Source organism: Opisthorchis viverrini (genome assembly GCF_000715545.1).
Source record: "Opisthorchis viverrini unplaced genomic scaffold opera_v5_87, whole genome shotgun sequence".
Taxonomy (NCBI): Eukaryota; Metazoa; Platyhelminthes; class Trematoda; order Opisthorchiida; family Opisthorchiidae; genus Opisthorchis; species Opisthorchis viverrini.
The window spans coordinates 1509797-1528025 of record NW_008751747.1 but is presented as its reverse complement, the minus strand read 5'-3'; the positions used below and the strand labels follow the sequence as shown (position 1 = coordinate 1528025).

Sequence of the window (18229 nt, the reverse complement as noted above, 5' to 3'; positions counted from 1 at the left end):
ACAATAACCAATTCCAGGGTGAAATGCATTTCCCTTTTCACAACTATGGATGTTTTTGTCTCAGCTTGCACACCGTCCTTCATTGACACCGCCTTATTTTGGCATCAGCACAGATGTAATATTGTTCCATCAAAATCGTTTAACTCACAAGGCAAATATAAGCTCTATAAAATTCCATAACCTGCCCTCGGATCGGGTTTTCTTGGCTGAATCCTTCAAGATCTAGAGTCCTCTCTTCCCTCTCAAGTGTTTGTTTCCTTGCAGACTACATGAATTCGTGCACAACAGACCGAAGTTTGCGCCTCTTGTGTAACAAAGCCTATCTTACCGACGTTCTACGTGGGGCTAGAAAACTACATATTGGCTGCCAGAACTCAGTCTGATATATCGGTAAGTGTAAGCGACAAAATCGATAAGTCGAGCGACGAACACCGAAGAATGGATCCGAATCCAAAACGAAAGTGATCCCGACGAAAATGTGCTGTACTATATGACAAAATATCAATAAGTCAATTAATGTACAACAAACCTTGACAGTTATCGACCGACAGTTAGACCCACGACAAACACGTAAGCGAGTATCCAGCGTGAGAAACCAGTTCTAAAAGTGCCAGAAATATGGATTTAAACAAATGATAATACGGTTCATTCGAGGAGCCAAGAACATGTTCATGGTTTGTGCAACGCAATGTTTTAATGGGTGGGGTAGAGGCGGAGTGATGCGATAGTAATAAATGTCGATGCATAGCAAGCAGGATTGGGAGGACGTTTGAATTTATGCAGTTGAGTGCAGGGAGATTAGGTGGGATAAATTTTCAAGCGTTTTGTGCGTTACACCGGCCACCAAAATTCTTCAAGCGATGCGCTGCAAAATGATACGAGGATACGTTCAAGTAGGGCTCTAGGCAATGAGGGTCTACGGGGAGACAGAACACTGACCTCTACGGAAATTCTGGGCATCAGACCTTTATGCATGCCTTACGCCAAGTTTCCTAAGAAGTCTGCATTTTACTCATCACCCTCAAGCAGGCACAAGCGTCTGACGTCGCGGCCTATAGTTTCAGTTGCTTTTTTTGAGGAAGCCGTTCGCACGAGTCCCTCTGAGCTGACCTCAAGTGAAGTGACAATGCCTACCGGCCACTTTTCTTTTTGTACCCTATCACTAACCACCAGCAATACGTCACCTTTCAGGTTACGAGTCTTCAGTAACCACTACTGTCTTGTAATGTGGGCAGGTATTCCTTCATCCACCTTTTCCAGAATGCATCAGCTAGGTAGTTCACATATTTCAATTTTTAATAATAATAATAATAACAATAATAATAAGGTTTATTCCCAACTTGTGGGTGGCATACCGTCTGGCATGATCATAGTTTTACAGTCAGAATGGAGCATCACTGGGGGATTTGTGAGGGTGCAGATTGCACAAAAAGAGGACAATGTCATAAACAGTGGGGAATACTCGATGATATAGTGATAAAAGGTTATTTCCCAACTTGTTGGGAAAAATGGCCATGGGGTTCTACTAGAGCAAAGACAGTCAGGTGACATGAAATAAAACTGGCCATGAGAGACCTTGGGTGGTTGGGTAAATGGCCGGAGTCACAACGAGCAAAAGTGGAGATGGTGATGGGATAATTCAAATTGGGAGCACATGGCACGTTTTGCCTCAAAAATGTGGTTTAATATGAAAGTAAGCAGACTCACTGGTTGCGCTGTTGTAGGGAAGTCAGGTGCAGGGGGATGGGTTGGGTGGGGGCAATTTGCTAATACATAGGGCGACCTGAACTCCGTATACCGATTTAAACTTGTGCAACAGGCAAGTCGGAATTTCAGCAGAAAGGCCAGGCTAGCCAAATCTGAGCGAAAATTTACTGGGTAATAATAATAATGTTTACTCCCAAAGACGCGGCCGGATGAGAACTGCTCGAAGTTGTGGCTACAAGCTTGATTGGGCGAGGGGTTACGGTCGAGATTCTGGAGAAAATAGTTGCGGGAGTGCCATGCCATCAACGGACTGACATGCTTCGGTTTATGGACAACCCCGTAACGGTCGTCAAGTGTCGGAGAAGGGATACGCAGTTCTGTGGCAGCTGGTTCCGGGTGAGACGGAGATTGACACAGGGGGTCAGGCAGATGTAGGCTCACGGATAATTTCCCTTTTGTTAGAGGACCATGTGAGTGTAGACCGGGCACTAGCCAGTTTGAATGAATAACAGTTCTAAGGGACGTTTGGGCAACTGCGGTCGAGGATTGAAGCTTGGAAAGATGGGCGAAGGGAAAGAAATAGAATGAAAGCAGTAGCGCGTGGTGGGTGCTAGGAGGCATGAGATACAACGGCGTCGATAGAAGAAAATCTAAAAAGGAATGACGGCAAGCTAAATGGACTCAAGAAAGGTGAATACGTTTGCTGATCTAGAGGCCAAGTACCAGTTGGGCCAGAGTAAGTGCCTAGCTTTAGGAAGGTGAAAATTTTGTCGTCGAGGTAGCTAGCAGGGGGGCTAGCTGTTGAACTAGTTGAAAACGGATGGTATTTTTATGCTTACCAAAGCGTCATGACATTGGGTCCTTGTTGTACAGAAAGAGGGGTTAATGCCAGCAGTGACAGTGGAAAAGTGAAAAGCGGACAGACAACAGCTTCTTAGATAAGTGGTAAGGTTCTTAGCTTAATTGACGTCTACTACATCAACCTAACGGGAAAGTAAGATTAGGAATCACCAGTCGCCGAGTCAATGCTGTCAACTCCAGTAAACGAATGGTGCATGGCAAAAAAACAGCCAATAACTGCTAGCTCTGACTGCTTGTAATCAGGAAATCATAAGTTAGCATTTTGTGCATACGATCGCTCTAGATGACAAGAGGGAAGAACATGTGTGCTATGTTTGAGTGATGAAGTGGACTAGGGGTGGTGTAACCTTTTCAGCATAGCTGCAGTGGAAGGGTATCCCCGTGTTCTACTCTAATAATAATAACATATTTGGTGACAAGGCTAACTTGTCCCTGACATCCGACCTGGGCACCACTATCGGTCGGATTTTCAGCATTCCCTCCACCTCCGACATGAAGGCTACGAGAGGAACGAGGTGACAGGGGAAACAGGTCATCAGGGATGACGTTTTTCGAGGTGATAGCAGTAAGGACACGTCTCTCAGAACGTATCTTTCTTTCCCACACACCTCCACGATGGCTTGCCGAAGGTGGTTGAAAGTGCAATTGAATTGCCGGTTTCCACAAAGGACCGTTGATTTACTGTTGATCCCACGACTTCAAGTGCTCGCGCAGTTCGCCGATAGCTCCGACAAAGTTCGAAGTGTTATCACTAAATATTTCCTCGGGTTTTCCACGACGGGCAATGAAACGGTTCAGTGACATGATGAACGAATCTTTGGACATGGAATGTAATACTTCAATGTGTAGGCTCTAGTTTGGAGGCATGTAAAGAGGCAACCGTACCATTTCTCCATAGATCTGCCACGCTTAGTCAGCATGAGGTCGAAATAGTAAATACTGACGTAAGAGAAACAAAGTCATCCTCTCTCGACCCTCACTAAGGGTAATGGAGCCATGAGTCGTTGCTCAGCAGTGGCCAGACGGCGGAGACATGCTAAACACTTCCCTGTTACTTGTTTCACAGTAGTATGGCTATGTATAGGCCAGAATAATTGCCTTATAGTGGCGAGAACTTCCAAAGTGCCGCAATGGCCTTGAATTTTGTGGTAAAGCATGACGATCAACTCGGTCACTGTATGCTGACTGGGTAGAATAGGTGGATGCTTCAATGCGGGGTAATCGCAATAGTTGAGCAGACCACCAACACACAGTACGTCATTCAATAGGATTGGCGAGTGTTTGGATAATGATGACTTTGCGTGCATCACACCAGACTTCCTAATCTGAGCTATTTTCTCCGCGTAGCACTCTGTCTGCACGATACGCAATATTGAATACTTCGCTACCCTGAGTTCTTGAACTGTAAGATATCCAGTCGACACAGTCGTAGGTGATAACTTCAACCTTGCTTCAAGATATTTTAAAAGCCGCAACTACCAAGCCACGGCCTCTGTAAGTTTAAACCAATTGAAGTAGCGAATTAACAACACGCCGATTTCAGTCCTTGAGCATATAGCATTAACACACTTAGATGCACGCTCATATTCTATGCCTTCGGGAGCCCTCGATACAGCGGGCAGGAATATTGGTAAATCATTACCAGCGTGCAGCCAATCTGGACCATCAAGCCACCGACCCAGGGAAGCATTATCCCGAATACCTCGAGATGCCATATCTGCGGGATTATCTGAAGATTTAACGTGCCTCCACTGCTCTGTACTAGAATACTCATGTATGATTGCCACGCGATTTGCAACAAACATCGTGAATCTGAAAGACCGATCGTTATTTTGGTGCAAACCAATTTGGGAATCCGTCCAAAAAAACCTTTGAACGATATGTTCTTCAGACTCTTCGTAATGATACAGAATATCTTTACCGGAAGCACGACTGCTGTCAGCTCCAGCCGAGGGATCGATACTGCCTTGAGAGGGGACACTCTCGACTTACCGAAAAGCAATCGACAACATGGTCGATCAAGCCCCGCACAGAACCGAACGTAAGCAGCAACCCAATATCCGGTCTCTGAGGCGTCGCTGAACAGGTGCAGCTCTGCGTCACCTCGATAGCTCACGCCCACCGAGAACATACACCTAGGTTGTCTGATTTTACCGAGCGAGGTGACAAAGTCAACCCGATCGCTTAGTCAGCATGAGGTCGAAATAGTAAATACTGACGTAAGAGAAACAAAGCCATCCTCTCTCGACCCTCACTAAGGGTAATGGAGCCATGAGTCGTTGCTCAGCAGTGGCCAGACGGCGGAGACATGCTAAACACTTCCCTGTTACTTGTTTCACAGTAGTATGGCTATGTATAGGCCAGAATAATTGCCTTATAGTGGCGAGAACTTCCAAAGTGCCGCAATGGCCTTGAATTTTGTGGTAAAGCATGACGATCAACTCGGTCACTGTATGCTGACTGGGTAGAATAGGTGGATGCTTCAATGCGGGGTAATCGCAATAGTTGAGCAGACCACCAACACACAGTACGTCATTCAATAGGATTGGCGAGTGTTTGGATAATGATGACTTTGCGTGCATCACACCAGACTTCCTAATCTGAGCTATTTTCTCCGCGTAGCACTCTGTCTGCACGATACGCAATATTGAATACTTCGCTACCCTGAGTTCTTGAACTGTAAGATATCCAGTCGACACAGTCGTAGGTGATAACTTCAACCTTGCTTCAAGATATTTTAAAAGCCGCAACTACCAAGCCACGGCCTCTGTAAGTTTAAACCAATTGAAGTAGCGAATTAACAACACGCCGATTTCAGTCCTTGAGCATATAGCATTAACACACTTAGATGCACGCTCATATTCTATGCCTTCGGGAGCCCTCGATACAGCGGGCAGGAATATTGGTAAATCATTACCAGCGTGCAGCCAATCTGGACCATCAAGCCACCGACCCAGGGAAGCATTATCCCGAATACCTCGAGATGCCATATCTGCGGGATTATCTGAAGATTTAACGTGCCTCCACTGCTCTGTACTAGAATACTCATGTATGATTGCCACGCGATTTGCAACAAACATCGTGAATCTGAAAGACCGATCGTTATTTTGGTGCAAACCAATTTGGGAATCCGTCCAAAAAAACCTTTGAACGATATGTTCTTCAGACTCTTCGTAATGATACAGAATATCTTTACCGGAAGCACGACTGCTGTCAGCTCCAGCCGAGGGATCGATACTGCCTTGAGAGGGGACACTCTCGACTTACCGAAAAGCAATCGACAACATGGTCGATCAAGCCCCGCACAGAACCGAACGTAAGCAGCAACCCAATATCCGGTCTCTGAGGCGTCGCTGAACAGGTGCAGCTCTGCGTCACCTCGATAGCTCACGCCCACCGAGAACATACACCTAGGTTGTCTGATTTTACCGAGCGAGGTGACAAAGTCAACCCGATCTGTTCATTCTTTTGCACATGGCTGGTCGATGGGGGAGTCCCATCCAAGGCCGGTTCGACACAGCCTTTGTAGCAATTGCTTAGGTGGTAAGCAAAGCGGTGCCACAATGCCAAGTGGGTGAAAAAAAGAACACAGATGACAATCCACGCTTATTTATTTATTTATCCAACCTTCTGGGAGTTTAGTTGACGCGGAGCTATTTTAAGCACATACAACCCTGAGGAAACCGCTTATGTTTGGCTCCTGGAGGCGGGAAACAACCTAAACACACAGAAGCAAAACACTTCACCCAAGGTAAATTTATTAGAGTAACATCTTAGAGTAACGCCTTCCTAACATACTAGTCAGAAAAATCTTTGAGGAGCATGATGAAACATGCATGCCACCTATGAGAATTCCTTTGTAGTGGGAGAAATTTCGTCGCCGCTTTCGGTCACGATCGGTGTCGACAAACAATCAAGGCTGTGGAGAACAGTTCTTATAGATTGGGTTGGCCCGTGGACTGAATAATTCTCGAGCGGCGCCTGTTAAGATAATTCGGTTGATAACTGCAACCACTAGAAGGTTCAACATAACGGTAGAAGAGTAGTTACTTTTTGTCTTGTTGCGAAAATTTTAGAATGCTGAAAAGGAGTCAAATGCGTTGCGGGATAAACTTGCAAGTTCCTGTTGAAAATAAGATGTACCTGAGGTAATTCAATATAGGGGCTTTATTTCGTCAGTCTAAGCAGGTAGTCGTTGAACCACATTGCGGCAGTATGCTCTCTTTTAGAGCGAAAAATAGTGTAGGAATAACCTCGAATCCTATAAATATATGGAGCGTACATGTGCAAAACCTAAGATCAAATGGAGATGTCAACTGCAGTTCACTTATAAGAGGGTGCAGTATGCATGAGAAATACTTTGGGAGACTTTTAGTAGTTTCAATATGCAACAAACTTCAAACCAGGAAGAGTGAATCAAGCTGCTATTCAGCCACTCGGGGCCGGAAGTTAACATGTCCCAACGCTAGCTAGTTCTAACACTAGTCCAGAGATCTTTGAGCTTCGGGAGGTGCACATTTCTTATAATATCAATTAGGGATTAGACGAATGTGAATTGCTTCTCGACATTTCAGAACTGATGAGCCCAGTTCCCGAATTCCCATCTATTACATTCATTTTGAACCCAAGTTGCCCGACATTAGCTAAATCTACTCATTTGCAAACCGATTTTCACAGAAGACTCATCTGAAACCCACCTGAGTCTCTCGTGGACGATGTTTCTTAGTAACTGAATGTGCTGCATAAGGCCACCTTAAGTCTTAATTGCTGCAGTAATTGGGAACTAGCGATAAGGTTTAGACATAATACGCTACTCATAAGTTTTGTAAAACTTCTTCGACATCCTACGACCGGTTTTGTCCTTCTTGGGGCTCATTAGGTAGGGGCAGTCCTCGAGTTTCCGTCAGCCTTATGCTCTATTTGGATCCCAGTTGCACGAACTTAGCGGACTATACTCATTTGTAAACAAAGTTGGTTGTGCTTAGAAACATCACAAACAAGAGATTCAGCTGGGTTTCACGTGCGTCTCTGGCGAAACCAAGTTTGTTTGCAACTGAGTGTATCTCGCTAAACGGAATTAGCTTATTTGACTTACGCATTGGTGCCCCACTCCGACCATGCCACTGTTGTCACTATGTTCATGTACCCGCAGATTTTACTTCTGCGTGTTATCGAAATGCAACAGGATTGAACGCCTCAAGTAAGAACTTTGTGGGTACGGTCGACATCAGCTTCGATACGAATTATATTGTGCGCCACCTGCGTCAAAATCAAGGCCGAATGTTAATAGGAAATGGACATGTTGCGTGTGTCTCCCAAGTTCAATTTGACTGTCGAAACGAGTCATGAAATTGACTGTTAACCTTCTTTCAGCCTTCGGATTGGTAAAGTGGGGGTTCATGTAGACATAGACAGTTTTCGACCTTGGTGTTACCCGAGAAAAGCACCATCTCTGCAGTACATTTATGTTATTATTACTAAGATCAAACTCAGTAGTTAAGCAAAAAATTGGATCACCCAAGTACCAAATCAAATTGTTGACTTTTTCTGGGATTATAGTCTTCAGACGGCTAAACTGAGTTCACATAAAACGGCGGTTGATGGCAAAATAAATGAATAACAAACTCCTGACGGAAACATATTCTTGCCAGCGTCGCTGCTTAAGACAACTAATGGGCTACCTTCTAGCATTTTCGATGATTCTCAGACATCCTCATCAAAAATATACCAATTCTATCGTCTCCAACAAATATGGAACCCACTTGTAGAAATTTCAGTGAGGCGCACGACCGAAAGCTGACCACTTCGTACTTCGGCGGATCTGTAATTAGGCCAGTCACCAAATGCTAGAAAAATTTGCTGACACCAGGTTTCTACTCAAGCCGCTGATAATTTTGTGACGGGCATATTTGAGCAGCGCAAGCCAACCTGCGGCAATCTCACCTCAGTGCTACTGAGTGAATATCAACTCCAGGTAATTCTGCAGTCTAAGTAAAGCGATAGGACTGTAGTCTGATGCCAGCTTGCAAAGTCTTTATCAGATCAAATATGTAAAGTGGTATGAACTCACGTGCCCATAGAAAATTACAAAGAATCTAAAAAATGTCTGAAGTCGCTCAGTGAACTGGGATAAATGCGAAGATCCCTCGGGGGTTTCCAGAGAACACAACACTTCTAGTGAGGATTCTGCTCCCAAGGACTATTTTTGAGTCATACGAAAATTTTCATCTTCACCCAGAAAAAAACGTGAATCGTTTGGAGTTCACTCACCATTTATGGACGTCCCTCTCATCAAAATTTCCCACTTGCCAAATGAATTTTGCCGGCTCACCCGCCTGTCCGAATCTGAATTTTCAGAGTTGCCTACACCATTTTGATGGAGTTACCATGCTTGTGTGACCCATCCAACCCCACTCGGCTGGTGATGGAAGGTTTGCACTACAACTTCCAAGCTAGGCTTACAGACCAACGAACAGAGGCCAATATTTGTTAATCATGTATCCATTTAAAAATGGGAGCCATTTTGAATACAAGTCCACTGCCTACAATTCAGCGCATGAAGCGCTCAATCACAACACTTATACAGGCTAGTTTGCGTCTAGATAGGTGTACACCTCGGGTGCCTGCACCGTACCCGCAGAGTGTATTCTCTCTAAATCAAGATAAATATGATAGAACGGCGGGACTATAAAAATCCAAGTTTGCCAATTGTCGTGCAGTCACGGTGTAGCAGCCAGTCAAGTGACTCCACAGCAAGGAAATCCGCTAGACTCCCTTGAACCTAAGTGTGACACAAGCAATACGAAGTTATGCCCAGTTAGATTGTCTTTGAGTTCGAAATATTCGATAGATGCACGTCTCACTGACGAATCACAAGCTAATAATGGCTATGACATAGATCTGCTGAGAGATGTCCCAAAGCGTCTGTAACTAATGTGTGACCGTGATTTGTCGACGCCTGATTCAGCGCATGAATTTGGGGTACTGAGCCACCAGTTTAAAAATTCTGTACCTTGCGCCTCGAAACTGCCCCATGGGGTTGTTCATTTGTGAAGCAACGTTGGCGCAAACTCTATCGGTAGGCTCTCGCCTAAGTTTCAGTTAAGAGAAATGACAGATTTAATTTCTAAGGAATCTAAGGACAACATATGTGGAATCTGTCCGTTTAAATTGGTGTATGTCACTGCTTACGATGCTTTCGTTGTACCGGTTTGTCGTTGCAAAATCTCTCAGAAAAACTCGTCGGCCTGAACAGTTCCTTATGAATGAGGAAGTGTGTTATTATACCTGCGCGTTTCTGATATACATATAAGGGATTACAATCCACTCTTAATGACGGCACAGCATTGTCGACGGATTCCGGTGACGTGTAATATATGCTAAAATTAGTATGTTTTTGAACCTTACTACATTAGTTTCGCTGTATATACATCCATACCCTGGCGCTCCGTTTTGCTGCCCTTGTATGACCGCCTTGATATAAATCACCAGATTCCGAGGTCTCACTCAATCTCAGCTAAATTTGATATCACACAGTAAAATCTCTGGCAAAAGCGTTTTGAGTTCATATGTCTGATGTATGAATTCGGGCATTAAAACAACTGGTAGTTCCACTCCACCTCCATGTATATACGCAAAGGTTGGACATTGTAAAAATCTTACGGTATGAGGAAATTTGGGCAACGAACTGCTCATCACTTTCCAATGCAAAATCTCTGTTCACGGTAGGACACAAAGGAACTTCTGTCGTGAATTTTTTTTGGAGCATTTACTAAATATATCGTTTCTCTATATATTCCGAAAGAAATTGCTAAAGCGATGTTGATTCCACGGTCTTTAATAGTTGCTGACCACAATCATACAAATTGGCATTTCCTCTCGGTTTCTGTGATTTCCTGAGTTTGCTGCATATAATTACGACCGGTATGGAAGCAACTGCAGTGAGATTTCCCGGGCGCTTTGCTTTTCAAGTTAAATGTTATTACCCAGTAGCAGAAAGTATATACTTTCCTGTGCTGGTTCACCTCAATTTTCAGTGGGTGCCTGTAAACAAAATGTAGCAAGGTCCCACCTACCTCTGATACAATCATTTAACGACCCACAAAGGAATCAGTCTTTTATTCAAAGAGGAGTTGGCTTATTGGGTTACTTTTTGCTGAGCTATAGGATGTCCTTTTTGTATTTCAGTTAGCTAGTTATTTTAGTTAGTTTTTTTAGTTTGACGAGGTCATTTTCCCACTTGTGATTACTGCACGCAGAGTTCATACAGGAAGGCAACCAGCAGTGGGTTCGATTCCAGTCCAATGCCAAAAAAGTTTTAACCAGCGCGAAAATACCCTGCTGCAGAAAAGGAGTGCATATTACTCCATAATTTCTGGGCTAATGCCAATTAAGCACTAAAAAATATGTACACACAAATGCCAAAAACGTTTTTGGGAACGCATATTTTTAGGCAAACGTCGTTATTTAATCATGGCACGAATGTTTTGAGAAGAACGTCCTGGCAACCGTCTACCAGCTTGCAAGAACTGCCTTAATGCATGAGTGTTCCAATAAACCTCAGTTCTATCTGACACAGAAAAATTCAGATACTATCTTGCAAATTTTGAATGGAGCTGTGCTTTTACGAATCTGGAGTTTGCTCTGAATTTAGCACGAAGATCCACACTAGCTTATCGGTTGAGCTTCCGTATTATTATCAAGGCCAACTTAGCAATCGACCAATTAGAGTTGATCCTGTAGCCCGTAACTCATGTTGGTCATGGTTTTAGCAGATGTCAATAGCTTATTTACATCCATCACCTGTTTTCTCTTTAGTTTTTCTGCCATTCTGTTGCAATGGTTCAAAGTTTCACTCAACAGCTCAGGGTGGAACAAGGATATCTTTCACTATGAAAGTCTTGGATTTGGGGTTAAACGCCGTTAGTTGAGTGCGACACCTTGTCTGGACAGTTTTGTAGTCAGGTACCTTTGCACCACACCGGAGAAACTAAGATAGGGTGACACAGGTGAGAGTGAGAACACCATAAGCCGGAACGGGGAATTCTCTGAGTGCGCAGATAAAGAATAGCACAATACGATTCGGCCATATGACTTTAATGAGGTCTTACTTGTTTGGATTCACCATTTGTGAATATTCTTGTTGGTTTCTTGCTATCTCTACCAAATAGATATTTGGTTGGATAGACCTTTCATCATTCTGGATACTCCATTATTTCTTGCTAGAATGTTTATACAGTTAGATGACGTTTATCCCACACCAAAGATAAAAGATAGGTAAAGAGCAAACTTTGTTTTCGAGTGATCTCTGTCAGGAAACACTGTTTGGCCTGCGAGTTCGAATAGGACATCCATTCTTCTGTATATTTTATTTCGTGGGACCCAAAACGTTTCAATTCTATTTTCGGTGTGAAGTAAAACCAGCTGGAATAGATCGATTTGGTTCTTCCAATAAAAACTCCACTACAAAGAGGGATCGATTCGTACCACGGATACTTATGATATGGAAACCTGGTTAGTCTAGCGTACGGAGCAGTTACACAACAGTTGGAATGCTGAAGATAACCAAAAACACGCGGGAAGCGGGTTCCTTAAAACATGAATTTTGCTATTCTCTAGAAACTGCTTTGATTTTGGTGAAGAAATTAACTATGGCATGAACAAACTGAACACGACAACTAGATAATGAAACATACAAGGGGCAGTATAAGAACACCCTTACTTACCAGCCCCTTTAGGTCTCCGTTCACTCTCAAATGCTTACACGGGTAAATTTGATCGTGAGCCAGATAAGCAAACCATAAGACGTTTGCCCAAATAAATTTTTCCTATCAGGTTACATGTTTACGTCACTGACTGCAAGCATTGGAGTGACTTTTGCTCTTTGTCGGTGAGATAGTGAAAGACTGTGGTGTATGTTTACTTAGATGTTTGAGGCTGCTGCAGTTTGCCCAGAAAAATTTCAGCGAGTTTGGGATCGCATCACGGTTTTGTAACGTTAGCTTAGTAGATATGCTTCAAAGTTTTGTTCTCTGAATCGTTTTTAAGTTTTGGCTGACATGAGCGTAAAGTGTGGGTATTCTAAGTAATGTACCTTACAAAACGTAGTCACTCTCCATGACTTGATCCAGGATTAACGCAACTCCTGTTTATTGAATACTGTCAGTTGTAAAGCAAAGTGTGATTGTGTGATTGCCCCTCCAATCGCATTTACTCAGGCTGGAATACGTGGGTATAGACGCACTTGATTGATTGATATTTTACTACGATTCCCTGATAAATATCATTATTGCCATGGGGAAGCAATATTACGAGCATCATTTAACTACCCGCGTTCTGGTCACTACCAGGGACAGATTAACTAACTAATTTGTCGACAATCTGTATGCTCTATCCAGCTGTTCGTTAGGCTTTTGGAATTCGTTTTTAAGGTGACTTGATTGGAAGTTTTTTATTTGAACGCAGAACACTCAGTATTGAACGTGTGGTCAGGTAAATACAATAAAAAGGAGAAAAACTCATCGAATTATCAGCCAGAAACAAGTTCAGCTAACCGTACCAGGCCTGACCACATGTCCCAAAAATACGGGCCCGGCACGCCTGTGAACAATCGCCACAAAGAAAGGACGATCCACGCGCATTTCGAGCCCGGCGGATCTTGAAAATACATTAACGGAAGTTGCCGCGGCTGCTTCGGCTCCATCTTCGTTGACCTAGGAGAACAAAACATATGTTTCATGAAATCCTCGTTCTGCTTAACAGGATTTTTAGCCTGAATAATTGCTCTGTTTTCAACTCAGCGTCTACTGGACTTGGTAAAAGTAGTTTGGCATCGACGTGAAATAAGTTCTACGGTCCAGATTACGATGCGCGTTGAACTAACTTTGCATCAACACAAGAAAGAAAACCAAATATGCTTGAAGAGAAAAATGCCGCTGTATCTACAGCCCTGCATTCAAATTAATAATTAACCAATCGAAAATGAACTTCGTTGTATATTAAATCACTGTGAAACAGTCTCCACTTATTCGTATAAAATAACTACTAATCTGACCATCTGAATACTCAAATGGCGCCGGGTAGGAGACAAGTTTGGAGTTCAAAGTGACTTAACGTGCATGCAATAAAAACAAACTGCCGTGACTGGTCAAACTATACATGAACGTTAAATCCCCGAAGAGTTCAGCTCACTCAGTCTGAACTCTCAAGTAGCAGTTATAACGACGTCACACAAACTGAGCTGAAAATTCATGATTTTTCTTATTGTAACTCGACAGTAAAGCGTACCGAAAATCAGACTTCAGTTCCTCGACGAACGTAGCAGGTCTATTTGACACTATCCAACTAACTTGTGTTGGACATACCTGTTCTCCTAATCCAGCTGGATGGTGCGCACTGCTAGACAAGCCGACTGAAGATCCGAGTTCACATTTGGGATGGTTCAGACCAGAGGTATGACGGGGTTTAAAAAAACAACCGTCGAGCCGATTGTTTCAACTATGGTATGTACTAAACCAACCAGTCATGCTTGCATGGTCTCACACGGGGAAAAATCAATGACTAATAGAACCATCAACGGGATATGCATGTATAACTAACCACGAGGACTGCCTTGTGAAATATACTCGATACGGACAGAAAGTCATAGTAAGAAATCCCGGACAAGTCTGCCATGTCACTGAACAACAACCGCGCTCCCAAATTTATTAAAGCCTGTTTCATGTTGACTGATGACTGTGAATGACCAATTCTGAAACGAGGCATGTAGAGCTGCAAAGTCGTTGGTTGGAATGTTCTGGAAAGTATCGATGAAAGTGTTCCTTTTTTCTGCAAACGAACCAGTAATTGTCGGAGTCCCTTTTTCTCATACGGTAAAATTATCAACATGTCCCATCTGAAACGAATAACACAATGATATTATCCAAGAAATTACACCAACTGTTCTTGTATCAAAAAAGGCGACTAGCTCTGTTTTAGCATCAAGCTTTCAAGCGATTGGGCTAGCTTATCAGCAAGTGATGACAGTAACAGCGCAATTTGGTTAAACTTCATTGAAGCAAACCTGTTGGAAGTAAGGGCAGGTGGTTGGCTATTTGGTGACAACATTCAGATCCCAGCAACTGACCATTTGAGAATGGTAGGGAGATACTACTTACAAAGTCGATGAAAGCTCCTGCATCTCCGGCCCTCTTAGGACATGCGATGAAATTCTGGCATGTCTCGCCTTCGTATCAAGGTATTTTACTGAACAAAGCGACCATTTTTGTACATTCCTTGGTCCCTTTCCAATCTTTCACCATACTCATGAGTGAGGGCGAACCACCTGTCTATTTTCACAGTGGTTATAAGTGGGTAGAAAGTCGTGAAAACTTCACAACTTACCAGCAGTAGAATGCTCGGACGAACTACTAAGCAGGGTGGACCAAGAGGTCAATTCAGTTCACATCTTCTATGTGCATAATTTTGGTTCACGGTTGTATAATTTTATACTCATCTCCATAAAATCATCTGAAGGAGCCAACAATGAGGATTCGTATCTTTTATGGCGTTCTCGGGACGGACAACACAATCCGAATCAATCCGAATCAAATCAATTAAGGTTAGTTTCACCACATTGATAGAGAGATCCCTTCTGATTACTGAAAGATAAAAATAGTGCTAGATTATCTGAGATCTGTTTTGGGCCAAATGAGCGCTAGATAATAGAGAGCACTTGGTTAATCCATCAAAATTTGCGTGGCTTTTGTTCAACACAGTTTTTTCACTTACGTAGAACCATCACCAAACGGGAGTTTAATTGCATCCGCTTCAATGTCTTCCATTTCTAAGTAATCAAATTTCTGATTGGCGTACATCATCCGAACCGAAATTCCACGTCCATCAGGAGTGTAGAACGTGCTCAAATGCGTGTTTCGCTTATCAAACGGATGTTTCCAGAGACCTAAATTATAGTGAAGTTTAGGTGATGTATACAGGAAATATACCTTTGAAATAAAGTGCATTCACAATGCTCAGAGCACTGTTGTGGGTTAATGCGCCACTTGGAATGAGTCGCCGTATCAACCCGTGCGTTTGCTCTGAAACCCACTTGTTTATTCTTTGCCTCTTGGATTCCAAGTGAGGATACAAAGTTAGCTAAAGTTTTATTTCGATACACATCCGAATGAAACGTACATACCATCTCCACATCTGCTGAAAAATACGTCGTCAGGGCACTTTGGAATTCGGAATTCAGTCTTACGCTGTTGAGCAGAAATAAACGGTTCGCCACTAAGACTGTGACATCGGTTGATCTTGAAATATCGTTCACCAGTGATGATCCAGCCTTCAATATTTCATAGTCTGGTAGCGTTCTAGGTAGTTGAAGGACGTCTTGAAGTTCCCCTCTAGTGTTGGATCCAGTACCAAACAACGTCATCAGTAAAGCTATATACATGCTTATTGGAGAAACCAACACATTCTGCAATGGCGCTGGAGATTGGGCATCAAAAACTTGACCATATATATTGCTTGAAAACGCGGAAACGCTTTGATACACCTGTACTTCTCCCATTTCACTTTAATATTGGTTTTCGAGAAAACTTCGCAAATGGATCCGTTTATATTCAAATGACAACGTCCTACATATCGTGTGTTTAGCGGTATAGGTCTGTAGGTGTGACATTTTGTCCAATTAAACGCACTGTGATACAGTTGACAATGATTGCATTGTTCTATTTGGACTACCGCGTTGTTTTTTAATCAGCCCTAATTGGACAGTGTGCACAAGTTGTTAAGAGAAGAACCCGAACAGGACTGTGTTCAGAACAACTGTGTACACTTTTGTGTTTCTCGTCCGCTCTCTACGTCCATGATCACAAAATAGATGAATGTGATGAGCAGACCTCAGTCATAAGTCTCCCACGTCTTTGACGGGTGCCCTACCAACAATGCCCGTCTTCTAATTGCGAGATCAGTTGCTCGGATGCACTCAGTGATATCTCAGACAGTTCGCGATTTCAAAATATATCAAGCATTTTTTTGCTCCATAAAGCCAACTTATTTGAGGTAAGCAGACTGACTTGGCATTTAGAAACTCTTGGCGAGTCAGCATGAATAAGCAGGGGAACTAATGTGCACCTGTTTCAGCAAACATCATGTGGGAATGTCAGTGGATGTGAGATAATTCTATGCTGTGGACGCTCCAACCAGTTTCGGCAACGCTATATTTGTGCCGACTACTCTTCCTTGCACTGCACCGAAGAAACGAAATTTTCACACATTAATGGGCTTCATTTCTGATTACAAAATAAACTGGGTTCAACCCATGTTGAGTCAAGACTAATTGTATATATCTGACAATGGCGAAGGGTGTGCGTTGTCTGTGAGTAAAATGATAGAATTTATTGCAAGAATAGAAACGTCGTTGAGAAACACTGTGCGTTCCACTGCGGACCGATAACTAACGATAATTATGAAGAACGATCAACTGAAACACCAAAACCGTGGAATACGAATTTTCTGGCTCAAGAAATTTACTTATAAAATGTATACGGGCTCGCTGGTTTGGACCAAAATAACGAACGGGTTTTCGGAAAACGAACTGTTTGTGTGGGATGCCAGTGAAAGCACTGGTTGCGTCTGTCTCGTTCCCTAGGCTTTCAGCTACCCCAAATCTGTGCTGGTCTATTAGATTGCCGTAAATTAGTTAGGCTCCTATCCAACAGGCCATAAAGAACCGCTTTTAATGTCTGCTCAATGCCAAGGCATTTCTGCAGATTCATTAGAAGGCTTATAGTGACCAAAGGAATTTTTCAAAACGACGGCACTATACAAACCCAAAAGATATGGCAACCCCTTGAAATGGATGTCTGTGAACTCACTGCTAGTGGTCATTAGGCAAACACAGGTGTTTGGTTTAGGTGACTTTCGTTCACTGTGATTTTTGGGATGATATTGAGGAAACAACACCACCCATTCAGAAGTAACACGCATTTTATTGGGGTTAATGTATTCTCAATACGTAAAACGTCTCTCCCCCGCAAAATGGGACCACAGCTATCTGCAGCAGATGTTTTATTCAAGAGTTCTAGACAAATTTAAAGAAATCGATTCTCATCCCGTTCATCTCTACTGGATTTGTTGACTTATCAAATCAACTCGTTCATTGGCCGGTCTGAATGTTTTCTGTCGAACGCTACTGCATCGTGACAATCGTATGCTTCCCGAAGGAATGAAACACTTTCTAATCTGACGAAAGGCGATATCATCTCACATATTGCCTTTGTCTGACTATTCATAACCAGTCTAAAATTGTATCCTCTTTGAAACTCGAACTCGTCCACCGGTTTTCGTGAAGATGAGTTCATCCAATTCATACTGAAGAATGCGATCTGCCACTAATTTTTTTCAGTTATTATAGAACTATTGAAGTAAAGATACAGATAAAGATACAGTGAAAATACAGGTACAGAAGTAAAGATACAACTATTCGGTTCCCATGGTCATCCATCTCAAGGATCGTTGCAATTCAACGTACAAAGCCTGGGTTTTTCTCTAAAACCGTTCAAGCACTAGAACTGCTTGGTACACATTCAAAGGGTGTGTTGTAGTTCTACCTCAATACTTAGCTGAAAAAAATATGAAAAGGTTAACAGTAATGAGAGGTGTGTTAGCTAGCCAC

At 42.9% G+C, this 18229-nt stretch overlaps 1 protein-coding gene across 1 annotated transcript; it reads right to left on the bottom strand.

The window, feature by feature from the left end:
• Positions 1–13112: 13112 nt before the first annotated feature.
• Positions 13113–16003, bottom strand: T265_05075 (hypothetical protein; the record flags this gene model as incomplete). Its single annotated transcript, XM_009169986.1, has 5 exons — positions 13113–13280; positions 14167–14317; positions 15337–15508; positions 15552–15702; positions 15746–16003. The coding sequence occupies 5 exons, from the start codon at positions 16001–16003 to the stop codon at positions 13113–13115; spliced, it is 900 nt and encodes a 299-aa protein (XP_009168250.1).
• Between the last annotated feature and the right edge of the window lie 2226 nt (positions 16004–18229).